Below are 23,381 nucleotides of genomic sequence, written 5' to 3' on the forward strand. Positions count from 1 at the left end.
CGCCGTGAAATTTGAATTTCACGGCGTTTGCGTAAGTGCTTCGTGAATGGCGCTGGACGCCATTCACGTTCACTTTGAAGCAAATGACGTCCTTGCGACGTCATTTGCCGCAATGCACGTCGGGAAAGTTTCCCGACAGAGCATGCGCTGTACGCTCGGCGCGGGAGCGCGCCTAATTTAAATGATTCCCGCCCCCGGCGGGATCATTTAACTTGCGCGCGCTTACGCCGGGCAAATTTGCCGGCGCGCCCTCGCAGTTCACAGAGCTACTGCTCCGTGAATCGAGGGCAGCGCAAAATATTTGCGGGGGCGCAGGGCAAAATTGTTGCCCTGCTCCCCCGCAAATATCGCGCAAGCTATGCTGAATCTGGGCCACTGTGTCTCTATCTATCTCTCTAACTGTCTGACTGACTTCTCTTTAACAAAGCTGGAACACACTACACGCGGCCGCCTTACAGGCGGCCTTATATAGTGTGGGGCGTGTACTAAACCCCCTGAGCCATAATTGGCCAAAGCCACCCTGGCTTTGGCCAATTATGGTTCTTCGTTTTTTGCGCGCTGTAATTGGCCAAGCATGCAGGGTCATGGTGCATGCTTGACCAATCATCAGCGCGCAATGCCACAGTGAATTATAAGCTGACGCGCGTCACTCGAATTTGGCGCGAACGACCCGTTTTGTTCAAAATTCGTCGAACAGACGATACCTTCGAGTCGAACGACAAGTACATCCCTAGTCCAAAGTGTCCAAAAGCTCTATTACTAGATGGATTAGAGAAGCTATCTGCGAAGCTTACAAAGTGTCAGGTCGTATCCCTCCTTCTAGAATTAGGTCATCATCTCATGCATTTGCCAAACATTATAGGGCCAGATCCACGTACATCGGTACATATATAGGCCGGCGTAGCGCATCTCATTTTTCACTACGCCGGCTCAACTCATAGAGGCAAGCACCGTATCCTTAGAGCCTTTGCTCCCAATGTTGCGCCAGCGCAACGTAAATTTGTTGGTGTAAGCCGCCGTAATTCAAAGTAGGAAGGAAGTGGGCGTGTTCCATTTAAATGAACCGTGACCCCATGCAAATGAAGGGCCGAACGAACGGCGCATGCGCCGTGATGCTGCCGTATGTCCCACACCCCTCTGCGCATGCTCGCAACTAGGCACGGCATAACCCCTGAGATATGCCCAGACATCCGCCCGTCGAGTGCAAAAGTACATCCGCTCCTTTCCCCCCCTGAAGCAAGGTACTTTTGTCTGCGGTTTGGTTTAGAGCCATGTCTGCTCCAGCTATTGGGAAGCAGAGGCGGAAGCTTAATTTCTCCGACCAGGAGAAGGATGTGATCATCAGGGCCATGTCCAGGTATGATGTGTACCTCCATGGTGCACAGAGTGGCACCACCAGTCAGGCCAAGAAGGAGGAGATCCTTTTGCAGATTGCGACAGAGGTCAATGCCCTGGGACATGAGGTGAGGACCCCCAAGGACATCCAGAAAAAGATCAATGACCTGCGTCGCCTGGTCCGAGGTAAGATGTCCAGGATAAGGAGTCATGCCAGTGGCACTAGAGGGGGACCAGCCACTACTTTAACGCTCACTCCTGATGAGCAGGTGGTTGCCCAGTGTCTCCACAGGCATCAAGTGGAGGGAGTGGAGGGCTTTGACTCCATTGAGGATGCCTTGAGGACAGGTAAGTGTGTAGTGTGTTTTATCTCCTATCTGGTGTGTAGCATGTGAGGGGGTGGAAGGGAACATGTGACAAGTGTGTAGGTCCACCAACATGTGAATGTTTTGTGTACTCCACAGATGTGCAGGAGGGAGCGGGGCCATTTGCTGCCGGTGGCCATCCCACACCATCCCCCGAACATCATTCTGAGCCTGACCCCCTGGAAAGCCGTGAGTCATCGGTGGAGGGGAGTGGCCACACCTCTCCTCAGGAGGTGGTTGAGGAGGAGACGGTCAATATGGACCATGATGTTTTCCTGTACTTGGAGGAGTCTCCCCCTTTGGCCGGGCCCTCTCAGACCTTCATCACCATCAGGGGAAGCCCCTCAGGGTCCTCCCCCAACAGGTCTACCCCCTCAAGGGACTCCCCTTATAGACGGCCCCAAGCCTCTCCTGGCCCCAGGAAGGCTACCAGGAAGACTAGGTGGGTGTCTGAGTTCCTCCCGGAACATCTCAAGAGGGAACAGGCCTGCCATCTGGGTGAGGTTGCCGTCCAGATGCGGCGAGTGGCAGACAGCATGGCCTCCTCTGCACACAGATCATTGACAGTGTCCAGGATGTCAGTGGCAACTGTGCTGCTGTGGTCAACTGCCTGGGGGATCTGCATGCCACCACAGCAGGCCTAGTGGCAGAAGTCCAGACCCTGGCCGAGGCCATACGGGACAATACTGCTGCCATCCAGGCGGAGGGGAGGCAGTCAAGGCTGCTACAGGCCGAGACCAATGCGGTCCTCACCCGCATTGCCCTGGCGTTGGAGGGCAGGCAGCCAGTCAGGGAGAGACCAGGGGATGATCCTCCTCCTCCTGATTTCCCCCCACACCTGAGGCTCCCACCATGCAGCTAAGGAGCCGGGGCTGTGGCACCAGGCGTGGGCCACGACAGGTCCGATGAGTGTTTTTTTTTTTGTATGCTCAGGTTATGAGGTTTATTTTGTTTGTATACCCAGCACTTGGTCAGTAGTGCAGGTGACAATGTGACTGGTGTGTGAATGTGAGGGTGACACTCCTGCCAGTAAGGGGTGTCACCCTGGCTTGTCGGGGAGAATTTATCCCCACGGCCGTGTGAATGTGGTATAAATGGACACTGACACCATTGGAGCCTTGGCGCGGCGTTGCTGCTCCCAAGTCCTGCATGGTGGACTTGGGCTAATTCAATGTGATGTGGATGTGGTGTGTGTGAGCTAGGGACCACAGTGGTGTGCATGCGTGCATTCTCCTTGTGCCATGATGAATGTGTGTGTTTAACGTGCAAAAATGCCTACTGTGAGGCAACTCCTGACTGCTGTTCCCTCAGCAGACGCGGTAGCCTCGGTTAGGGGGGGGGGTGTCTGGTTCGGGGGTCAGGTCATCACGTATGTCAATCTCCAGGCCCTTTCTCACGGCAAAGTTATGCAACATGCACCGATGATCTGGCACACGAAGTTTGGGGAATACAACAGGGTTCCCCCTAGACTTATCCAGGCATCGAAACGGGACTTCAGGATGCCAAATGTGCGTTCCACCACTGCACGGGTACGTATGTGTGCAGCATTGTATCTTCTCTCTCCTCTGGTTTGGGGATTCCGGTATGGAGTCATGAGATGGGGCCCAAGTGCATATGCAGAGTCACCTGGAAGGGAAAAGACAGGAGGATGTTAGTCATGCATGTGCCCCTTGTGATGTCTGCATCATGGGGTCGGACAGTCATGCCTGACTCCCATGTCACTCACCAACCAGTCAGCTGTCCCTGTACATGTTCTGTTCAAATTCTGTTGGGATGTTGCTTTGATGGTATATGTAGCTGTCGTGGCTGGCCCCTGGGTGTTTGGCACGGATGTGCCATATGAGGCATTGGGCATTGGCTATCACCTGTACGTTGATTGAATGCCAATGCTTATGATTACGGTATATGTGCTCTGTGGCACGGGGGGCCATAGTGCCACATGTGTGCAATCAATTGCCCCCACGGTGCGTGGGAATCCGGCAATTCTGAAGAAATCCGCCATTGCCTTCAGCCGCAGTTGCTCATGGGTGGGTCTGATGATGTGGTGGGACATGCATCTTAGGATTGCGGGGACAACCTGGTGCACACATCTGCTCGTGGAGGATTGTGCCATCCCAGCCACAACTCCACTTGTACACTGGAACGAGCCACTGGCAAGTAAATGGTGTTGCCAGTACCTTGACCAGTGGCTCCACTGCATGTGAGCGATCTGTCTTGCTGGTGATGTCATCTTGCAGGGTTGTGACTAATTCCAGGTTGGCGTCAGGGCTGAATCTGAACATGCGATACACCTCCGAATCACCCATGCCAAGGACGTTTATGCGCGGTCGGTATATCCTCTCCCGTGCCCTCCTTCTACGCGCCTGTGAAGCCAGTAGTATAGCTATGACCATGGATGCCCCTGGCATGTTGGCATACAGATTGTTGTCCTGCAAGTGTGGATGCTCAGCTGGTCCGTAACGGTGCTGCTGCAGTTGCTCTCCGGCTGACCTGTGCATGTCTGTTGCTGAGTTACACCTGCTTTTATGAGGGGTAACTTTAGGCCAGACGTACAACTTACGTGCGGTGCGCGTAGCCGGCGTCGGGCGCACATACATTTTGTGGATCGCCGTATCTCCCTCATTTGCATATTTGAATTGGAAATCAATGGGAGCGCCAGATGCGTCCAGCGTATATATGCGCCCATGCTGCGCCGGCGTAGAAAAGTTATGTCGGTCGAAGAAGCCTATTTTCAGGTGTATCTAGTTCTGTGGATAAGGCGCATAGGTATGCCGTGCATCTCGAGATACACCGGCGTAAGTGCTTTGTGGATCTGGCCCATAGAGTTCAGATGCTTTCCAGCCAGAACCTCTCCTTTGGTAGGAAAGTGCTTCAGGCTGTTGTCCCTCCCTAAGGTATAGTATCTTGCTTATCCTCTCAAGTAACTGTCCTGGAAGGTGAGGGGGGAAAACCCATGTTAGTCTTACCGGTAACCGTATTTCCAGGAACCTTCCAGGACAGCATCTATATTCCCACCCTATTTTACTTTCACCTGGTGGTGGTGTTTTGTTTTTGTGTTTTTTCCTCTGCCGGGTTCACTTTAGTGGAGGTTTTCTTGATCTTCTAAACAACTTAGGGTCAGAGGAAACGGAGGGGCCTTTTAAATTGTATCTGGTGTGTGTTTCCTGTGAAGGGCAGAGCCAATCATGTCTCAAGTAGCTGTCCTGAAAGGTTCCTGGAAATACTGTTACTGGTAAGACTAACAGGGGTTTTTCTCCTTCACTGATGGGCGCTGATGAGGTGGCACTAATATGCCGCACTGAAAGGCGGCATTGATGGGCAGCACTAATGAGCAGGCACTGATGGACACTAAAGGCAGCAGTGACGTGCATCCCTGATAGGCACTGATTGGTGTCATTGATGGGCACTGATTGGTATCATTGGGCATTGATTGCTGGCACTTAGGGGCTTTACTATAATCGGGGCACTGATAATCAGTGCCCTGATTACATGTCCATGCGTTACATGCCCGCTCAGCCCCGATGTATCTGTGTCATTCAGAGACAGGGCAACATACACGGCAGGAGGGCTCTGTGATTGGCCCTCCTGATCACAGGACGGCTGTGTCCAATCAGTCGTCATGTAATGTGAGCGGAGAGCCATTGCCAGGCAATCGGCTCTGCTTCTCCTCACATGGTCAGTGAGAAGGAGAGCGGATCTGCGAGCTGGGGATCAGTGAGTATGAGCTGTTTTTTACAGCTTTTTACACACCCAGCTAGTGTCCCCAAACAGTGAAAACACCAACACCGGTTGGGCGTCTGTCCCAGTAAACACCGGTTGGGCGTCTGTCCCAGTAAACACCGGTTGGGCGTCTGTCCCAGTAAACACCTGTTGGGCGTCTGTCCCAGTAAACACCTGTTGGGCGTCTGTCCCAGTAAACACCTGTTGGGCGTCTGTCCCAGTAAACACCTGTTGGGCGTCTGTCCCAGTAAACACCTGTTGGGCGCCTGGCGCACATTTGTCAGTGATCATCTGGTACATCTAATTCCATTGTCCTGGTTCTCCAGGGCCTTCAAAAATGTGATAGGTACTTAGGAAATTAAATTAGTAATGTATGGCTTTAGAACGCCTGATGGTGCTCCCTGCATGTTGGGCCACATGGCCAGGATGTGTAAAAGTCTCACATGTGGTTTTGCCATACTCAGGAGGAGTAGCAGAATGCATTTTAGGGTGTCATTTTTGCTGTGTTGGAAAAAGTATATAAATTGACAACTTTGTGTGAAAAAAAATAAATAAAAGTTTTCACTTTCTTTCCACGTTTTCCAAAAATGTGTGGAAACAAATTACATGTTCAAAAGACTCATTATACCTCGTAGAGTATATGTTGGGGTTTGTTCTTTCCAAAATGTGGTCATTTTGTGGATAATTTCATTGTGTTGGTACTCCAGCGCCTTCGAAAATGTAATGGGTAATCAGGAAACTCCTAGAACACCTGATGGTGCTCCCTGCATGTTGGGCCTCTGTATGTGGAAAAGTCTCTCAGATGTGGTATCACCATACTCAGGAATAGCATCATAATATATTTTGGGGTGTAATTGCAAGTTTATCTGTGCCATATGTGATAAATAACTTGTTAATATGACAATTTTGTGGAAAAATTAAATACAAATTCTTTGTTTTCCAAACATATTGTGGGCAAAAAAATGTAACTTAAAAAAAAAAAAAAAAACTCATTATGCCTTTGACTAAATACCTTGATGCTTTCATCTTTACAAAATGGGGTCATTTGGGGGCTATCTGTACTGTCCTGACATTTTAGAGCCTCAAGTAATTAGAGAGCCTTTCAGTACATCAGGGTTGGTACATTTTCACCGATATGTAGCCTAGCTTGTATTGTAGATTCTATACAAGCCTATTATCATACACTTATCAGGATTTTTTTTTTTTTTTTTACCAAAGACATGTAGCAGAATATGTTCTGGCCTAACTGTATGACAACATTGGATTGTATTGGATTTCTTTTGAAACAAAGTAGAATTTTTTTTTTATTTCGTTTTTTTTAGTTTTTTTTTTTCCCTCATATCGCAAAAAAAACAAAAACCCAGTGGTGAATAAATACCACCAAAAGAAAGCTCCATTTGTGTGAACAAATTTATAAAAATGGTATTTGGGTAAAGGGTAGCATGACTGAGCAATTGTCATTCAAAGTGTGAGAGCACTGGAAGCTGAAAATTGGTCTGGGAAGAAAGGGGGGGTGAAAGTGCCCAGTATTGGTTAATTAAAGGGTCACTAAAGGAAAAAAAAATTGCCTAAAATTCATGTCTGCAAGGTAGACAGACAGAATAGTGTAATGATTCTGTTAAAAAAACGAGTAAATACCGATTAATTTCATTCATCTATATCACCTCCGGCATTCTAGTTTCTGTTCTCTTTTACTTCCTGGTTTGCATTGTTTGTTCATGTAAGAACTACATTTCCCAGTATGAATTGTGGCACGCCCAGTAATTCACACCTCCTTGAAGTCTCTAACACGTAGAGAGCATCCTGCCACGCAGATGTAGTTCCCAGGAGGGGGTGAGCATGTTACTGACCACCGCAGTAAATCCTCCCATCACGGTGGTCAGTAAAATCAGACAAGCAGGAAGTGAACAGAACAGAGAAGAAATAGAGCAACTTCTGAGCAAAAACGAACAATGAGGAAGTGAAAAGAGGAATGTCTGCAGGTAAAGGATGCTTATTATGAAAAAAAAAATTCCTTTACAACCCCTTTAAGCTTTGACAAAAACCTAAAAGCAGAGCTGCACCAGATTTTGCACTCTCCAGTTTTAGTAAATCAGTCCCTATGAAATGCTTACCTTAGAACAAAGCAATCCAGCAGCATGCTGACGGGGTCTTCCTTCTGGGTTTGCGTGCTTCGGCCATCTGACTGGCCGAGCTGCGATGATGTTCCCTGATGTTTATAAAGTGCTGCGCAAACTGTTGGCTCTATATAAATCCTGTATAATCGTAATTCTCACAGGAGTCACAGGTATGCTGTCCCTTCAGAGCACATGTTTTGGTGACGTCACCAACTGCATTCAGTGTGAATATCTCTTAAACGGTGCAAGTTTAGGAGGTATTCACTGTACCTACAGGTAAGCCTTATTATAGGCTTACCTGTAGGAACAAGTAAAAAAAAAAAGACTTGACTTCCACTTTAATAGAAATGTAACACATAGCATTACTTTGGTAATAAAGAAGTGTATTGTATATTTATACTTGGGGTACTGATTGTGGATACTAATTGTGGTTCTTAGTGTCTCAAATTATTTAATTGATTTTATTTATTAATTTTACTTTTATTTAAGGGTGATTGACCTAGGTGTTATGACTCCATGTGATAAGATTTTGCGAGCTGCAATTGAAAACAAAGCTGGTAAGTTCTGAATGTCTTTATTGTTCAGTCCTTTTGATGTGTGTGCATTTTTGTTTATAAACCAGAGAACCCTTTATTACTTTACCTGAAACTTAGAATGATTACTAAAGAAGTAGAGCACATTTGCTTAACATTTTAACTTGGCTTAGTGAATGAAATGATGCTTAGTGAAAATGTTCTGCAAGTGAAAAACAAATAGGATTTTTGGTTGCATTTGATTGGATAATTGAAGTCTGCTCAGTTTGGCCTCATTCACTAAGCTAAGTAAACAGCCTATTTTCCTTTAGTAAATCAGTGTCAATTAGGTTCATTTAATAACAAAATAAACGAAAAAAACTCTGGACTGCCGCACTCCAAAATGACTAAAACAAATTAGGTCTTTATTTTCAAATGCACATGCATTCACCGCAAGCAAAAAGGTACAGTATAGGCCAACGCGTTTCACGCTGTACTTCAGCGCTTAGTCATGGCTAAGCGCTGAAGTACAGCGTGAAACGCGTCGGCCTATACTGTACATTTTTGCTTGCGGTGAATGCATGTGCATTTGAAAATAAAGACCTAATTTGTTTTAGTCATTTTGGAGTGCGGCAGTCCAGAGTTTTTTTTGTTTATTTTGCTACAATCAGCATCGCCAGCACCCTGGTGGTTCAACAGCCCTTAATGATAAGTGAGGCTCACCTGGAGCGGTGAAAGATTTGTCTGTAGGTTCATTTAATGTTGAGACACAAATTGCCATGCTGACTGAAGACTAAATGGCCAAATTGTCAAGCTACCAGCTATGCAATAACATTTAAAGGGGTTGTAAAGGACTTTTTTTTGTTTACCTAAATAGCTTCCTTTACCTTAGGGCAGTCCTCCTTCACTTACCTCATCCTTCGATTTTGCTTTTAAATGTCCTTATTTCTTCTGAGAAATCCTCACTTCCTGTTTTTCTGTCTAACTACACACAGTAATGTGAGGCTTTTTTTTTTTTTTTTTTTTTTTACCTTTACAACCCCTTTAAATCTGTCCAAAAAAGAGTCTAGTAGACATCCCGGGTATGATAAAGTTTAAAAAACAAAATCATAAATTATAATATAAATAACTATACATAATTATAACAAATAATAATGTAATTATAATAAAAATTATTCAATAATGTAATCAAAAACACTGAAATTTGGGGGGCGGAGCCGGCAGCCAGAGCTGATGGATGTGTGCTAGGTGAGCTCTGACACACCGGGTGATTGTAAGCGGCTCACAGCACAGACACCCCAAAAGCACCTGCGGAATACAGGAGAAGTGGGGGAACGCATTGGCTACCATGCATAAACGAAAGGAGAGAAAGGGACCCCGCAAACTGACTGATTTCTTCCCTCCAGCCAGGAGCCGAGAAATCCAAGATGGCGCCGGCGCTGGGAGCCGCGCTCTGGATCCCACACACGCGGCGGCATCGAATCCACTGCCATCCTCGGGTGAGTCACACTCCCATGGCCACACAACACCTGATTCCCCCTTTAGCAGCCCTGCCAAACAAAAAAGGAGGATTGGGGAGGCCTCAGGGACCCGGGATGGCAATGACAATGAGGGGGAGGACATGGAGGAATCCTCATCATACGCCCAGCAGCTGGATGCATTCCCCACATCAGGTCAACCTATGGTGGACACTACTATGAAGGAGATGCTGCAAACACTGAGGGGGGCCCTGCAATGTGACATGGCATCATTCATGCAGACTACTAAGGGGGAAATAGCTGCAGTCAGCAGGAGAGTGGAGTATGTGGAGCAGAAGATGGAGGAGTTTACACTAGCACACAATGACCTAGTGGATGCCCACTTTGATGTGGAAGAGGAAATTAAATATATGCGCCTCAAAATGTCAGATTTAGAGGACAGAGCAAGGAGAAACAACATTAAATTCAGAGGGGTCCCTGAGACTGTTAAACCTGCAGAGCTTACACTGTATCTGCAAAAATTGATGATGACAGCCATTCCAGCCCTGGGCCCAGCCGACATCATCATAGACAGGGCCCATAGACTGCCCAAGCCACCCTTTCTGCCTGACCAAATCCCTAGAGATGTGATAGCAAGGATCCACTTTTGCCACATTAGGATCAGCTTATGCGCTACACCAGACAACACCCTGCGCTACCTGATCCCTTTGCTGGAATCGCACTCTATGCTGACCTGTCACAAGCTACACTGGCTGCGAGACATAATCTGGTCCCCATCACCAAGATACTACGGAACCATAAAATCCTCTACAAGTGGGGCTTCCCAGCCAAACTGCTAGTGGAAGTGAATGCACTCGATTGCATCGCTGGATAAAGGCCTCAACCTCCTCAAAAAATGGCGTCTGATCCCTGCTGAAGGTCTCCCAGCAGAACCTGACCCTTCTCTCCAGAATCGCAATCCCCAAAGACAGAACAGGAGGAGTAAGTAAATTTTGTATGCAGAACTGATATGATACCTGATGCTCTCCTCTGAGAACTGCTGCCTTTGCTTTCCAAAGCCTGTTCCATTTTTACCTTTCTATTTATGAGCCTTGCCTGATATTGTTGTCTCTGATGATTATATTCTGCCCTGACTGGCACCCGATGTCCGGCTGTTCTACCTTTTTTTTCCCCCCATATTTGGTTACGAGATGTTTGCCGTAACTTATTTGCCGCAAGCCAAGCGGCCTGTCCGTTCTGAAACGTTTTTTTGTTCAGAAGTTATAAGGACATTTGTTTTTTTTCTTTTTTTCCATTTCTACAATCTGCAATTACCTAGACTGATCCTGTCAGTACTCAATAATACCACTAGATGGCGTTGTAGCTTAACTTACCAGAAGAATGACACTTAAGCTAATGTCCCATAACGTGAGGGGATTAAATAGCCCTTACAAGCGCAGGACTCTGTGGAAATCAGCTATAGAAGACAAATGTAACATTTTATGCGTACAAGAAACTCATTTCTCTAGCACAAATCCCCCAAAGTGTACGCATGCCAAGTTCCCACATATTTTTACTGCTATGAATAGTTACATAGTTACATAGTTAGTCAGGTTGAAAAAAGACACAAGTCCATCCAGTTCAACCACAAAAAACAAAATAAAAAAACACAGTAAAATCCTATACACCCAACTTCATACCCACAGTTGATCCAGAGGAAGGCAAAAAACCCCAGCAGAGCATGATCCAATTTGCTACAGCAGGGGAAAAAATTCCTTCCTGATCCCCCGAGAGGCAATCGGATTTACCCTGGATCAACTTTACCTACAAATCTTAGTACTCAGTTATATTCTGTACATTTAGGAAAGAATCCAGACCTTTCTTAAAGCAATCTACTGATCTGGCCAGAACCACCTCTGGAGGGAGTCTGTTCCACATTTTCACAGCGCTTACTGTGAAAAAACCTTTCCGTATTTGGAGGTGAAATCTCTTTTCCTCTAGACGTAAAGAGTGCCCCCTTGTCCTCAGTGATGACCGTAAAGTGAATAACTCAACACCAAGTTCACTGTATGGACCTCTTATATATTTGTACATGTTGATCATATCCCCCCTTATTCTCCTCTTCTCAAGAGTGAATAAATCTAGTTCCTCTAATCTTTCCTCATAGCTGAGCTCCTCCATGCCTCTTATCAATTTGGTTGCTCTTCTCTGCACTTTCTCCAGTTCTCCTATATCCTTTTTGAGAACTGGTGCCCAAAACTGAACTGCATATTCCAGATGAGGTCCTACTAATGATTTGTACAGGGGCAAAATTATATCTCTGTCTCTGGAGTCCATACCTCTCTTAATACAAGAAAGGACTTTGCTCGCTTTGGAAACCGCAGCTTGGCATTGCATGCCATTATTGAGCTTATGATCAACTAAAACCCCCAGATCTTTCTCCACTACAGACCCCCCCAGTTGTACTCCCCCTAGTATGTATGATGCATGCATATTCTTAGCCCCCAAGTGCATAACTTTACATTTATCTACATTAAACCTCATCTGCCACTTAGTCGCCCAATCAGACAGAGCATTGAGGTCGGCTTGTAAATTGGAGACATCCTGTAAGGACGTTATTCCACTGCATAGCTTGGTGTCATCTGCAAAGACAGAAATGTTACTTTTGATCTCAGACCCAATATCATTTATAAATATATTGAAAAGTAAGGGTCCCAGCACTGAACCTTGGGGTACACCACTGATAACATTGGACCATTCAGAGTAAGAATCATTAACCACGACTCTCTGAATAGTTAAAAAAAAAAAAAAGAATGGGGTCTTGATTGCTTGTAAGGACACACTAACCTTTTCTTTTCCATCCTTGTGGACGCTACCTCATACTAGTAGCTGAAATAGATCATGTCACCTATACGCTGGTAAATGTGTATGCGCCTAATGTTAGACCCTTACGGTTCATCAGAAAGGTTATCAAAAAGGCAAAACAAGGTGGTTTGATATGTGGTGATTTTAATACAATACTGAATGAGGAGCTGGATGTCTCTTCGGTGGCCCTCAGGCGAAGGCCCTCTTTGGGATCACTGTGTCATGATGAAAGACTATTTGATCCATGTCGATGCCTGAGGACTACCGAGAGGGACTACACCTTTTATTCGAATGTACATGATAGCTACTCAAGAATAGATTTTTTCCTGACTGATATGCATACGCTACAAAAAGTCCGAACTGCTGACATCCATAGCATCATGTGGTCAGATCACGCGCCTGTGACTATAGAGGATGTGGATGCCAGCAAAATATCTCATAGGCCGTTGTGGCGAAACAACACTTTCCTCCTGTCGCGCCCCGACATTTCGCTAGGGGCGCCCTCATACAGGTTGCCTCTAGGGAAAAGAAAAAGAAACAACAACGTATGGTACAGCTGCAGGAGTCCATCACTGATCTAGAAGAGCAACACAAAAACCCAAACACCAGGTCCAATGACATTCTTCAGCGGCTAAATGCTTGCCGCGAAGAACTGCGGCAGGTACTTAGGGCAGACTATGACACCTTCTTTAAGAGACTAAAAGTTTCCTACTACTCTCAGAATAATAAAGCAGGGCTTAAAAAACGACAGGCCCGCTCCAACCTTACGCACATTAAACACCATCTGCATAATGTAACATACCATAATCCCAGAGACATCGCCAACGCTTTTAAGGACTACTACGAAGCACTATACAACTTGAAAAAAGACCCAACTACACACCAACCCACCGATAGGGAGATTGAAGACTTTCTACAGGGGGTGCATTTACCCTCTGTGGATGGTCCTTCATTGCAAAAACTTAATTCACCCATAACAATGCAGGAAGTAGTGGATGTTATTGAATCTTTACCCATGCATAAATCCCCAGGAGCAGACGGCTTTTCTGCCGAATACTACAAAGCATTCTCCGCCATACTCGCCCCCCGGTTAGTGGAAATTTACAATACAGAAGCCTCTTCAGGAACCTTCCCCACGGAAATGCTCCAAGCAGTTATTGTCACCCTGCCTAAGCCTGGTAAAGATCCCTCGACCCCCCCAAAATTTCAGACCCATATCCCTCCTAAACTTGGACTTAAAAATATATGCCAAGGTCCTAGCCAATAGATTAATGGACGTCACACCCTCCCTTATTGGTTTAGATCAAGTTGGCTTTGTGAGAGGAAGACAAGCACCAGATGGGACCAGGAGGATGCTTGATCTCCTGCGTTTAGCGGAGGTCTCGCAGACCCCCAGCGCATTCATGGCCCTCGATGCAGAAAAGGCCTTTGATAGGGTCCATTGGGGATACCTGTCGGGGACCTTAAATAAATTTGGAATCTCTGACCTAATGCACTCGGCAATCATGTCACTGTATACCACTCCCACAGCCAGGGTATATTCGTCCAGTCTTCTGTCCGACCCCTTCACTCTCTCCAATGGCACTCGTCAAGGCTGCCCGCTATCCCCAATCATCTTCTCGTTAGTGATAGAACCACTGGCAGAATACATTAGATCTTGCGATAAAATAACAGGTATAGAAACAGACTCTGAGACTCACAAAATAGGGCTATTTGACGGTGATATAATCTTAACTATCTCCAACCCTGTGGAATCCCTGCCAACGATTCAGTCGTTACTACATAGGTTTGGACAAGTATCCTTTTACAAGGTAAATGCAATCAAATGTCATGCTCTGACGCTAAACCTATCCCAAAAAGGAAAGAATAACCTAAAAAATAACTTCCCTTGCAATTGGGACCCTCCCTCAATTACCTACCTGAGAGTCCAACTTACAGCCTCCTCAAGTAAAATGTATACAAGTAACTTTCCCCCTCTTCTAATTAAAGTGGAGGCGGAGCTTACTCAGATTGGTGCTCTACACCTTTCGTGGCTAGGAAGGATAGCAGCATATCAAATGCAAGTATTACCCAAGCTGTTGCCCATCCCAATACCACAAAAATTCTTCACACAACTGGAAAATTCACTAAGGAAATTCATCTGGGGGAATAGGAAACCCAGGGTTGCAATAGCACAACTCTACAAGCCCAAACGACTGGGAGGAGTGGGGCTACCCAACGCCCAATTGTATTATAGAGCAGCGGTTCTAGACCAAATGCGCTACTGGTTCTCTTGCCAAACTGACAACCGTTGGTCAACAATAGAACATGCGGTCACACCTGGTCATGATCTCCCTGCGCTGGCGATAACGGCTAGTCTACACCATAATCCAATTGCTCCGCCTTATCCGACTATACAAGCTACTATGAATGCATGGTCTGCCCTTACTAACATACACTTTACCGATATACCCACCCAAACTTTACAAATTCCTCTAGCAGCATACGAGTACCCCATTCCGAATTTCACGGTTAAAGCTTGGAAAAAGGCGGGGGCGCACTACTCTACGCCCCCTCCGAGTGATCAAACCGCTGTAGACAAATATAGGATATTCCAAATTCAACACTACAATAAGGTCAATAGAAGGAGGCCTATCGAAATTCTGCAGACTCTTTGGGATTTCTTATGGAGCAAACCCTGAAACGAACATAAAGGGATATCCCTCTTCTATAAACTTGCGTCTCCCCTATATGTCCAGAGTAAGAGTCCTAACATGTTAAAATGGGAAGGAGAACTGCAACTGGAATTTCCATTACACCATATGCACGAAGCCATAAAATACAATGGGAAATCTTCGGCCTATATGGACCACTGGGATAATGCACAGAAGCTATTGCATAGATGGTACCTAACCCCTGTCAGGTTACATGAAATGAACAGCTCTATCACACCACTATGCTGGAGAAACTGCCAGTCATCAGGGAGCCTAATTCATATTTTTTGGAGTTGTAGTATCATACAAAGGTTCTGGAAGAGGGTACAATCGATTATTGTTGGTGTCTCGTCGGTAAAATACACGCTTAACCCTGCATTTACGTTATTAAGCTTGGGTATTGAGAATTTTCCACCGCTAATGAGAAAAGTTGTTGTGCACATACTATTTGCAGCCCGCATCTCGATAGCAAAAGAATGGCGCTCCCAACAGGCACCAAGCATTGCGCAGCTGATTTCTAGGGTGAACTCACAATATACAATGGAAAAAATGCTAGCTTACACGGAAAGGAGATCCCACACCTTCCATAAGCACTGGGAAATATGGAAGTCATCTAAATATGCCCCCTCACACCTATGATCCTCATGAAATATATAAAGTGTAAACGATCTGCCTTCTAGTGGTAGGACCCGGTACCTAGGTATGCCTCTGTCTGTTCATTTTGAATTTATGTCTATCATTGTTAAACTGTTTCTTAGTTAGTCCCTAAGTGGGTGTCAATGCGTTTTGGAAACACTTACTAGATGGTCATGCACCAGGGACCCTCGTTAAGGCCCTGGATAGGCTACGTAGTTTCGGTATTGCAGCTAGCCTGTTCACAGTTGTACCCGAAAGGGGTGTCAGGCATAACCTCCTCTGGAGGTCAACCCTTAAAGAGAGTATGTAGTCTTCATATGTACACTATCTATATCTTCCTGTAAGATGTATTCCTTTATACTGCTTGTTATACCTTGAAATGATCTAATGTACCAGCTTTGTATAATATGATAACTCTAATAAAAAACTATTGTTCCAAAAAAAAAAAAACACTGACATTTGCTCAGTTGCAGAATTGTCGCTGTTATCACTTTTATTGTTTGATGACGAATTTCCCCACAAATCACTATCACTCAATTCTGCAAGTGATTCTAATTTAATTTATTGCTGTTTTCTAGATGGTCTAAAACTTTTGATGTAAAGGGACACTTTTTGGTTGTTATGGACAATCTCCGGTTTACAGGCAGAAAGGACAGTTTTTATTATATAAAAGTGCATGTAGGACACTGGGCAGACCACTGGGGACAAAGGGGGTGTGTGTTTATTTCATACAGTACTGTAATCTATAAGATGACAGTATGTATTGTGTGTATTTACTTTTTTGAATTTGGCGCCGATCTCCGCCCCCGTGTGTCGTAACGTCGCAGGGAACTGAGCTCTGCAGCACAAGGGCACTGTGAATCGAGCGAGGAGGACATAACTCGATCACACAGCGGGGAGGCATCGCAGGATCCAGGAACAAGGTAAGTAACCTGTGCCTGTGGATACTGCGATGCGATTCCGAGTCTGACTTGGGGTTACCGCTTTTGGTGCTGAAATTCCACCCCGAGCCAGACTCTGGAATACCGCTTGTGTCAATCTGGACGGGTCTTATGATGGAAGTTAAACCTGGTAGATGTCTGGGGATAGAAACAGTCCAAGGGACATGATTGTCAGCGACATTCTGACTGTCCATCAACATTCTTGTACTGAGGGCTGGTTGCTTTTTCCTGCTGTGTTGGACTATGCAGCTTTAGGAGTAACTGATGATTTAGTTGGACAATCCTACAGCCATGACTTACCACCAGGGCAGCAACAAAACCTGTGTGGCCTTTCAAGAAGCAGACCTAATCATGTCTTGGGCCAAAATACAGATTCCAGGGTTGACAAATGGCAGGCTGACTTTTTCAGTCATTTTAGATGTGGTGGTATGGTCACCTCGAGGTGTTCAGCATATTTATTACTGCTTGGGGACAATGGACAAAGATCTGTGGGCATCTCGATTCAACAAATAAGTTCACAGGTTTGTGGCCCAGGATTAAGGATATAAAGGCTTCCATAGTGGACATTTCAGTGACCCTGTAGGATCAGTTCCAGTTATTTTGGCTTTCCTCTGCTACAGGGTTTTCCTTGATGGTTTTGCAGGATCGAGGTAGAGCGAAGACATTCCAGTGATCTTGTTGGCACCAATTTGGCCCAGAGCTACTCAGACATTCTCTGACTGCTGGGAGACTTTCTGTGGGCACTTACAGACCCATACAACCTGCTGTCTCAAAGACCCGTCTATCATCCTGCTTTACAGCTGCTGGCCTTAACAACTTGTATGTTGAAACCCAAATACTGAAAGATTAGGGTCTCTCAGACTCAGTTTTTCCTAGGTTTCTTAAAGCTATGCAATCAACCTATTCTGTAGTCGATCACTACATCTTTAAGGTTTACTTTGCCGTGTGCAAGGAAGGCACAAATGTTTTGTTTTAGATAAGGGATTACCAAACTATGGCTCCAGCTGTTGCAGAACTACACATCCCATGAGGCATTGTAAAACTCTGACATTTACAGACATGGCTCGGCATGATGGGTTTTGTAGTTCCTGAACAACTGGAGGGCCATAGTTTGGCGACCTTTGTTCTAGATAATGCTTTATCGGACGTATTGTGTCCTTTCTCCAATCTGGGTTAGAACAGTATTTGGTCTTTGGTCCTGAGCACACTGAAAGGTTGTTTTCCCAAGAACACTGGCCACTCCTTTCCCTGTAAATGCCCCCCTTAGGGTCATTTACATGGCCCCCACTGTTTGGTTGCATGTTTCACCTTGGGATCTCAATTTGGTCCTGTTAGCCCTACAAAAGCCTGCATTTGTGCCCATTGAGTATTAGTCTCATGACTATCATGTCAGCTAAACAGGTTTTAAAACTGGGGGCATTATCTTGCAAGAAACCCTTCATTGTTCTTTATAAAGACAAGGTTGTATTGAATCATCAAGTCTCTCTACATTATTTAGATGTTGTACATGCAGTGCAAGTTTATCTCTTGATCACTGTTTCTATACAATTTTTGGATTCTCTGTTTGTTCTTCCTGTCTCGCAAGGGCTGCCCGGCTTCTTGCCCCACCATTTCTGGGACGATAGGCAGGTTATCACTAAGGCTTATGCCTTTGAAGTATATACCTGCTTCTACCATGTCCAACAGCACACAGACCACTCTGTATGCCTCCACAGAGCCTTCTCCATCCAGCGCTGAAATCCTAGCAGCCATCACCTCCTGCAAAGAATTCGTGACAGCTAAAATTGATAAACGGATTTCAGTATGATCTGACATGACTTGGACAAGTTCCGATCCAGGGTCACCGAGGAGTATCGGGTCTCTGAGCTGGAAGACGTAGTGTGCACAGACTCCACAGACCTCCATGCTCTCCAAATACAGGTAAAAGCCTTGCAGGAGAAAGCCATAGACACTGAAAACACGTTGAGGAAAAACAACATCTGCATACTGGGTCTCCCTGAGAGGGCTGAAAGATCTAGGCCAGCATAGCTTGCAGAGCAGATGCTTGCCAAGCTATTTGATATCACTGACATGCTGCCTACCTTTTGTGTGTGAAAAGGCCCACGTCCCCACCCCCCCACACACACTCACACACACACCACCGATTTCCATGGGCAGCAGCATGTCTAGTTCTGCTTCACTTATTGAATTACCACGACAGGGATTGCTTCTTGGCTGTGGCCTGTGCTAAAGGAGAGTTTATTTTTGACAACACCAAACTGCTATCCCTCCCGGATTACTCCCCGGAGGTCCAGAAATGCTGCAGGTCCTATACAGCGATCCACAGGTGTCTTTGCGAGAAACGGATCAAAAACATTCTGCATGGTAGATGGTGTTTGTTTCTTTGATACCTCCACGGCAGCTTTCAAATGGCTGGATTCTCGCTTACCTCAGATCATCGACAAGTTTGCCTCTGGATCACCATGTTTCCTCCAGCAAGTATACCAGCTTTGTTTGACCCACTACCTTTTTTCTAAAGACACCTGTTTTACTTCTGGTTACCCTTTGAAGTTTTTATGAACCCCATGGAGCCTGCTGCCTTGGGGCTCCAGCACCACGTTTGTGCTTCTTGCTGCTTAACTTCCACCTGTCCACACAGTATTACGTTTGTTATCCGATATATCTGGGACTCTGCTATGTCAGCTACTCTGCCACGTCCCACAAGACTCCATACTAATATAGCTCTGAGCTATTACTAGTTATATTAGATGTTTTGGCGCAGGCAGGGTATGCGCAGTTGCGCATGACAAACTATACAGTTTTTGTTATTTGTGTTCTGAAATTATTTTTTGGTGCAGTCTTCCATATACATTGCTGCTCATGGGATGGCTCTATATTCCTTCATATATTTAACGTGTTATATCTATGATCTAATTCAATTCAGAGGGGTTCAAGGTCCTGTCGTGGAATGTCTGAGGGCTAAACTCCAAATTTACCCCTCATTCACTGCTATTGCAGGAAATGCATCTTATAGGAGGAGCACATTTGGCCCTGAAAAAGTTATGGGTTCAGAAAGCTTACCATGTCACTTAACATTTGCCAGAGGTGTTTCAGTTTTGATTAACAAATATCTCTTGTGTGTTATTGACTCAATACATACAGACCCCTGGGCAAATATGTAATTGCAAATTTTTGATAATGGGTGACTTTAATCCCAACTCATCACCAGATCTGGACAGGCCGATGCATTCCAAACAATCTTCTGGAGAACTGGGGGTATGGGCACAAGCTGCAGGCCTCACAGAGGCCCGGAGAAGGAAGCACCCTCTCAGCCTCTCACAAAACCTCATCCTGTATTGACCTTACATTTGTCAACTCTGCATTGCTGCTAGATTTTGTAGATGCCGCCTATTTACCTAGTGGCCTGTCAGACCACAGTCCCCTTGAGTTGCTTGCCTGTGCCCCATCCTGCTGGACCACCTCCCTGTGGCGGCTGAGTCCTCACTGGGTTTCTCATCCAGACCTGGCAGACAATGTAGCAACTAGACTAGCAGAATACTGGGGTATCAATGGGGAGTCCTCTGCTCCTCCTGTTACATGGCATGCCTTTAAGGCCTATACCAGAGGGCAGTATATATCCTCTATTACCGCAATCAAATCTGACAATGACTCTGCCACTTGCTCCCTGAGAGCCTCAGTATCAGATCACACCTCAACTTACAACTCTGACCCTAGTGAAACAAATTGTATCAATTTTCAGGCTTCCCAATCGGAACTCCATTCGCACATGGCTGAACTTGCACAACTCTCAATACCACACCAAACAAACGTTCTTCGAGCAGGGAGATCAAAATTGCCATCTGTTATCCCTACTAGTCCAGCATGATTCCCCAATTACTACCATCCCTGTGATCACCTCCCTATTTGGGATTCTTTCTCCACAGGGAAGGATATCCTTGAAGCCTTTTGCAACTACTACCAATCCCTCCACAATCCATCACCTCCATTTTAGATCAAGTGGCACTGGGATGGCTTGGAGATGGTTTTGAGCATGTTCTAGCGTTTGAAACGCATCAACCTTTCTTCCTCCCCTGCCAATGTGTTTTTTTTTCAATAAATATTTTTTGTATTGCATTGTATGGGTGTGCAGCCATCCAATCCTTGTTTCCTCTACATATGTGTCTGCAGCAGTTACGGCGTGCACACCACACTACAGCCTTGATTCCAGACATTGCCAGTTCACCTGCAGCAGCAGGAATTGCTTTCATTGCTACTCTTCTTTAATAATGCTGGCCCCTCACTGTAGAGAGCTCTACAAATCTTGAAGCTATATTCTATCTTTACTGGGCTCGGCGTTAACTGGGCTAAGTCCTTGCTGTTCCCCATAGACCCCCATTTTCATATTGCACCCTCGTTTGGACAAATTTCATTGTTTTTGGTTTGATTACATTGTTGAATAAAATGTATTATTATGTGTTATAATTATTTATTATATTTTAATTTATAATTTTGTGTTTCAAACTTTCATACCCGGGATGTCTACTAGACTCTTGTTTGGACACATTAAAGTGATTTATTCCTAAGAATTACAGGCCTACAGTATAAAACAACAAATTTACATGCAAAACAATGTACCGCTTTGACATTCAAAAATACTGACATAATCAGACCGCCAGGGAGGTTAAAGAGTAAAAAACATATAATGTTTTAAAATTACTCAATTATGAAAACACCTCACCAAAACACAAATTTATATAAAAACAGTGTTCACCTAATAAAGGTCTGGATGTCTTATGTATGAATATGTGCATCATAAGCTTCCAGCATGGAAACTGCACCACATCAGAATATACAATATAAATCAAGCTGGGCAATAAGATACACATATGCCCCCGGGCCCATAAATTGATTTGCTAGCCCTGTGTCTTCAGACCACTCAACAAAGTGCACTTATACAAAACAATATAATTAATCAGTTACCTTTTGTTTGCAAAAAAAATCTCTAAATAAACCACTGACATTGATGTGATAAACTAACATTGTTTGATTTTTTGCTGTAGATGTAATTGGTCTATCCGGTCTAATCACACCTTCCCTTGATGAAATGATCTTTGTTGCCAAAGAGATGGAAAGATTGTCGGTAAAGATCCCGTTACTGATTGGTGGAGCTACCACATCAAAGTATGTAATTTCAGATTGAAATTCTTAGGTTACTAAGCTTTGTTAGTCTGTAAGTCCCGTTCAAATGTAGTTCCTGTTATGGGAAATATATATATATTTATATATATATATATATATATATATATATATTGCATTCTTAAAGTAGTTGTAAAGGCACAAGGTTTTTTTTTTGTCTTAATGCAATACAGTGGATGTAAACCCTCACATTTACCCAGTGAAGGCTGTTGCCTCAGATGATACACAGGGATGAAACAAATCTGCCTACATAAGTTTAACATGTATATATGTTGTCTTCAGCGATTTTATCTTTCTGTTCAGCACTGGGAGTGAAGTCTGGGCCAAGACAGATGATTGAAAGAAAGGCAGACACCCCCACTCCACATAGGCAGAGACTTTCAGAGCTGTCCTGTGGCATTGCAAGCTCCTTGCTAATTTATTTATAGCAACCTCCCTCAACACAAATTGCAGGCTGATTTTATCGCGAGTCGGAGGACTTGTCAGAAGTTGTTATGCTGATAACATAAGAACGGAGCAGGAGAAAGCCACAGGACTCAGGGCTTTGAAGAGAGAGAAGAAAAAACTGCAGATGTATGTGCCCGGCTTAAATTTCATGAATCAGGTTTACATCCACTTTAAGATAAAAAGCCTTCTGTGTGCAGCAGCCCCCCATAATACTTACTTGAGGTCCATCTAGATCCAGTGATGTTGCACGAGAGTCTCAGCTGCCCAGGACTCACTTCCTCATTGGCTGAGACAGCAGTGTGGCGCCATTGGCTCCAGCTGCTGTCATTTAAAGTCAGTGAGCCAATGAAGCGTAAAAGGAGCCATGGCCAGGCTGTTACTCTGTCTAAATAGACACAGGGATCTGTGTCTCAGCTCAAGTCCCCCCATAGCAAGCTGGATGCTGTTGGGTCATTGAACAGGAAGGAGGGGCCAGGAGCACAGAAGAGGTAAGTATATACATGTTTGTTATTTTTAATTAAACAAAATGAGATTGTTGGGATGAGGAATAAACTGACCATGGACAAATTCTTGCCATGGCACTGCATTTAAGAGAGAGAAGGGGCAGCATTTAACCACTTCACTACTGGCCCAATAATCATTTGACGTCCACAGACATCGGGAGCCTGAAGAAAGAATTGTTCGGTGCAGGCTAGGAAGCCTAGAGATGACTGGTGACCAGATGGTCACCAGTCATCTCTATGACCATCGTAGGCCCGGGAGCGATGTGATGACGTCATACCCGAAAGTAAACAAAGCCGCTTGCGGCTAGTAAGCAATACTAAGCATGAGATTGGTGAGATTTTTTTCATGATCTCATGCTTTCCAGCCTGGAGGAGAGATGTGGGGTCTTATTGACCCCGCATCTCTCCATAAAGAGGACCTGTCACACACATTTTCTATTACAAGGGATGTTTACATTCCTTGTAATAGGAATACAAGTGATAAAAATAAAAAGTTTAAAATAAAAAGAATAATAATAAAAAAATTAAAACGCCCCTGTCCCCAGTACCTCGCACGCAGAAGCGAACGCACACGTAAGTCCCGCCCACATATGTAAACGCTGTTCAAACCACATA

The 23,381-nt window shown here is 45.1% G+C and overlaps 1 protein-coding gene across 2 annotated transcripts in view; it reads left to right on the forward strand.

The window, feature by feature from the left end:
* Positions 1-23,381, forward strand: part of MTR (5-methyltetrahydrofolate-homocysteine methyltransferase) — a 1,155,773-nt gene that overhangs the window by 946,422 nt on the left and 185,970 nt on the right. For both annotated transcript variants that reach the window (XM_040350739.1, XM_040350741.1), the window contains 2 exons: positions 8,027-8,094; positions 21,681-21,801. In XM_040350739.1, coding sequence (XP_040206673.1) covers positions 8,027-8,094; positions 21,681-21,801 — 189 coding nt within the window. The remainder of the gene's footprint in view (positions 1-8,026; positions 8,095-21,680; positions 21,802-23,381) is intronic.

The sequence above is a fragment of the Rana temporaria genome, chromosome 4 (assembly GCF_905171775.1).
Source record: "Rana temporaria chromosome 4, aRanTem1.1, whole genome shotgun sequence".
Classification (NCBI taxonomy): Eukaryota; Metazoa; Chordata; class Amphibia; order Anura; family Ranidae; genus Rana; species Rana temporaria.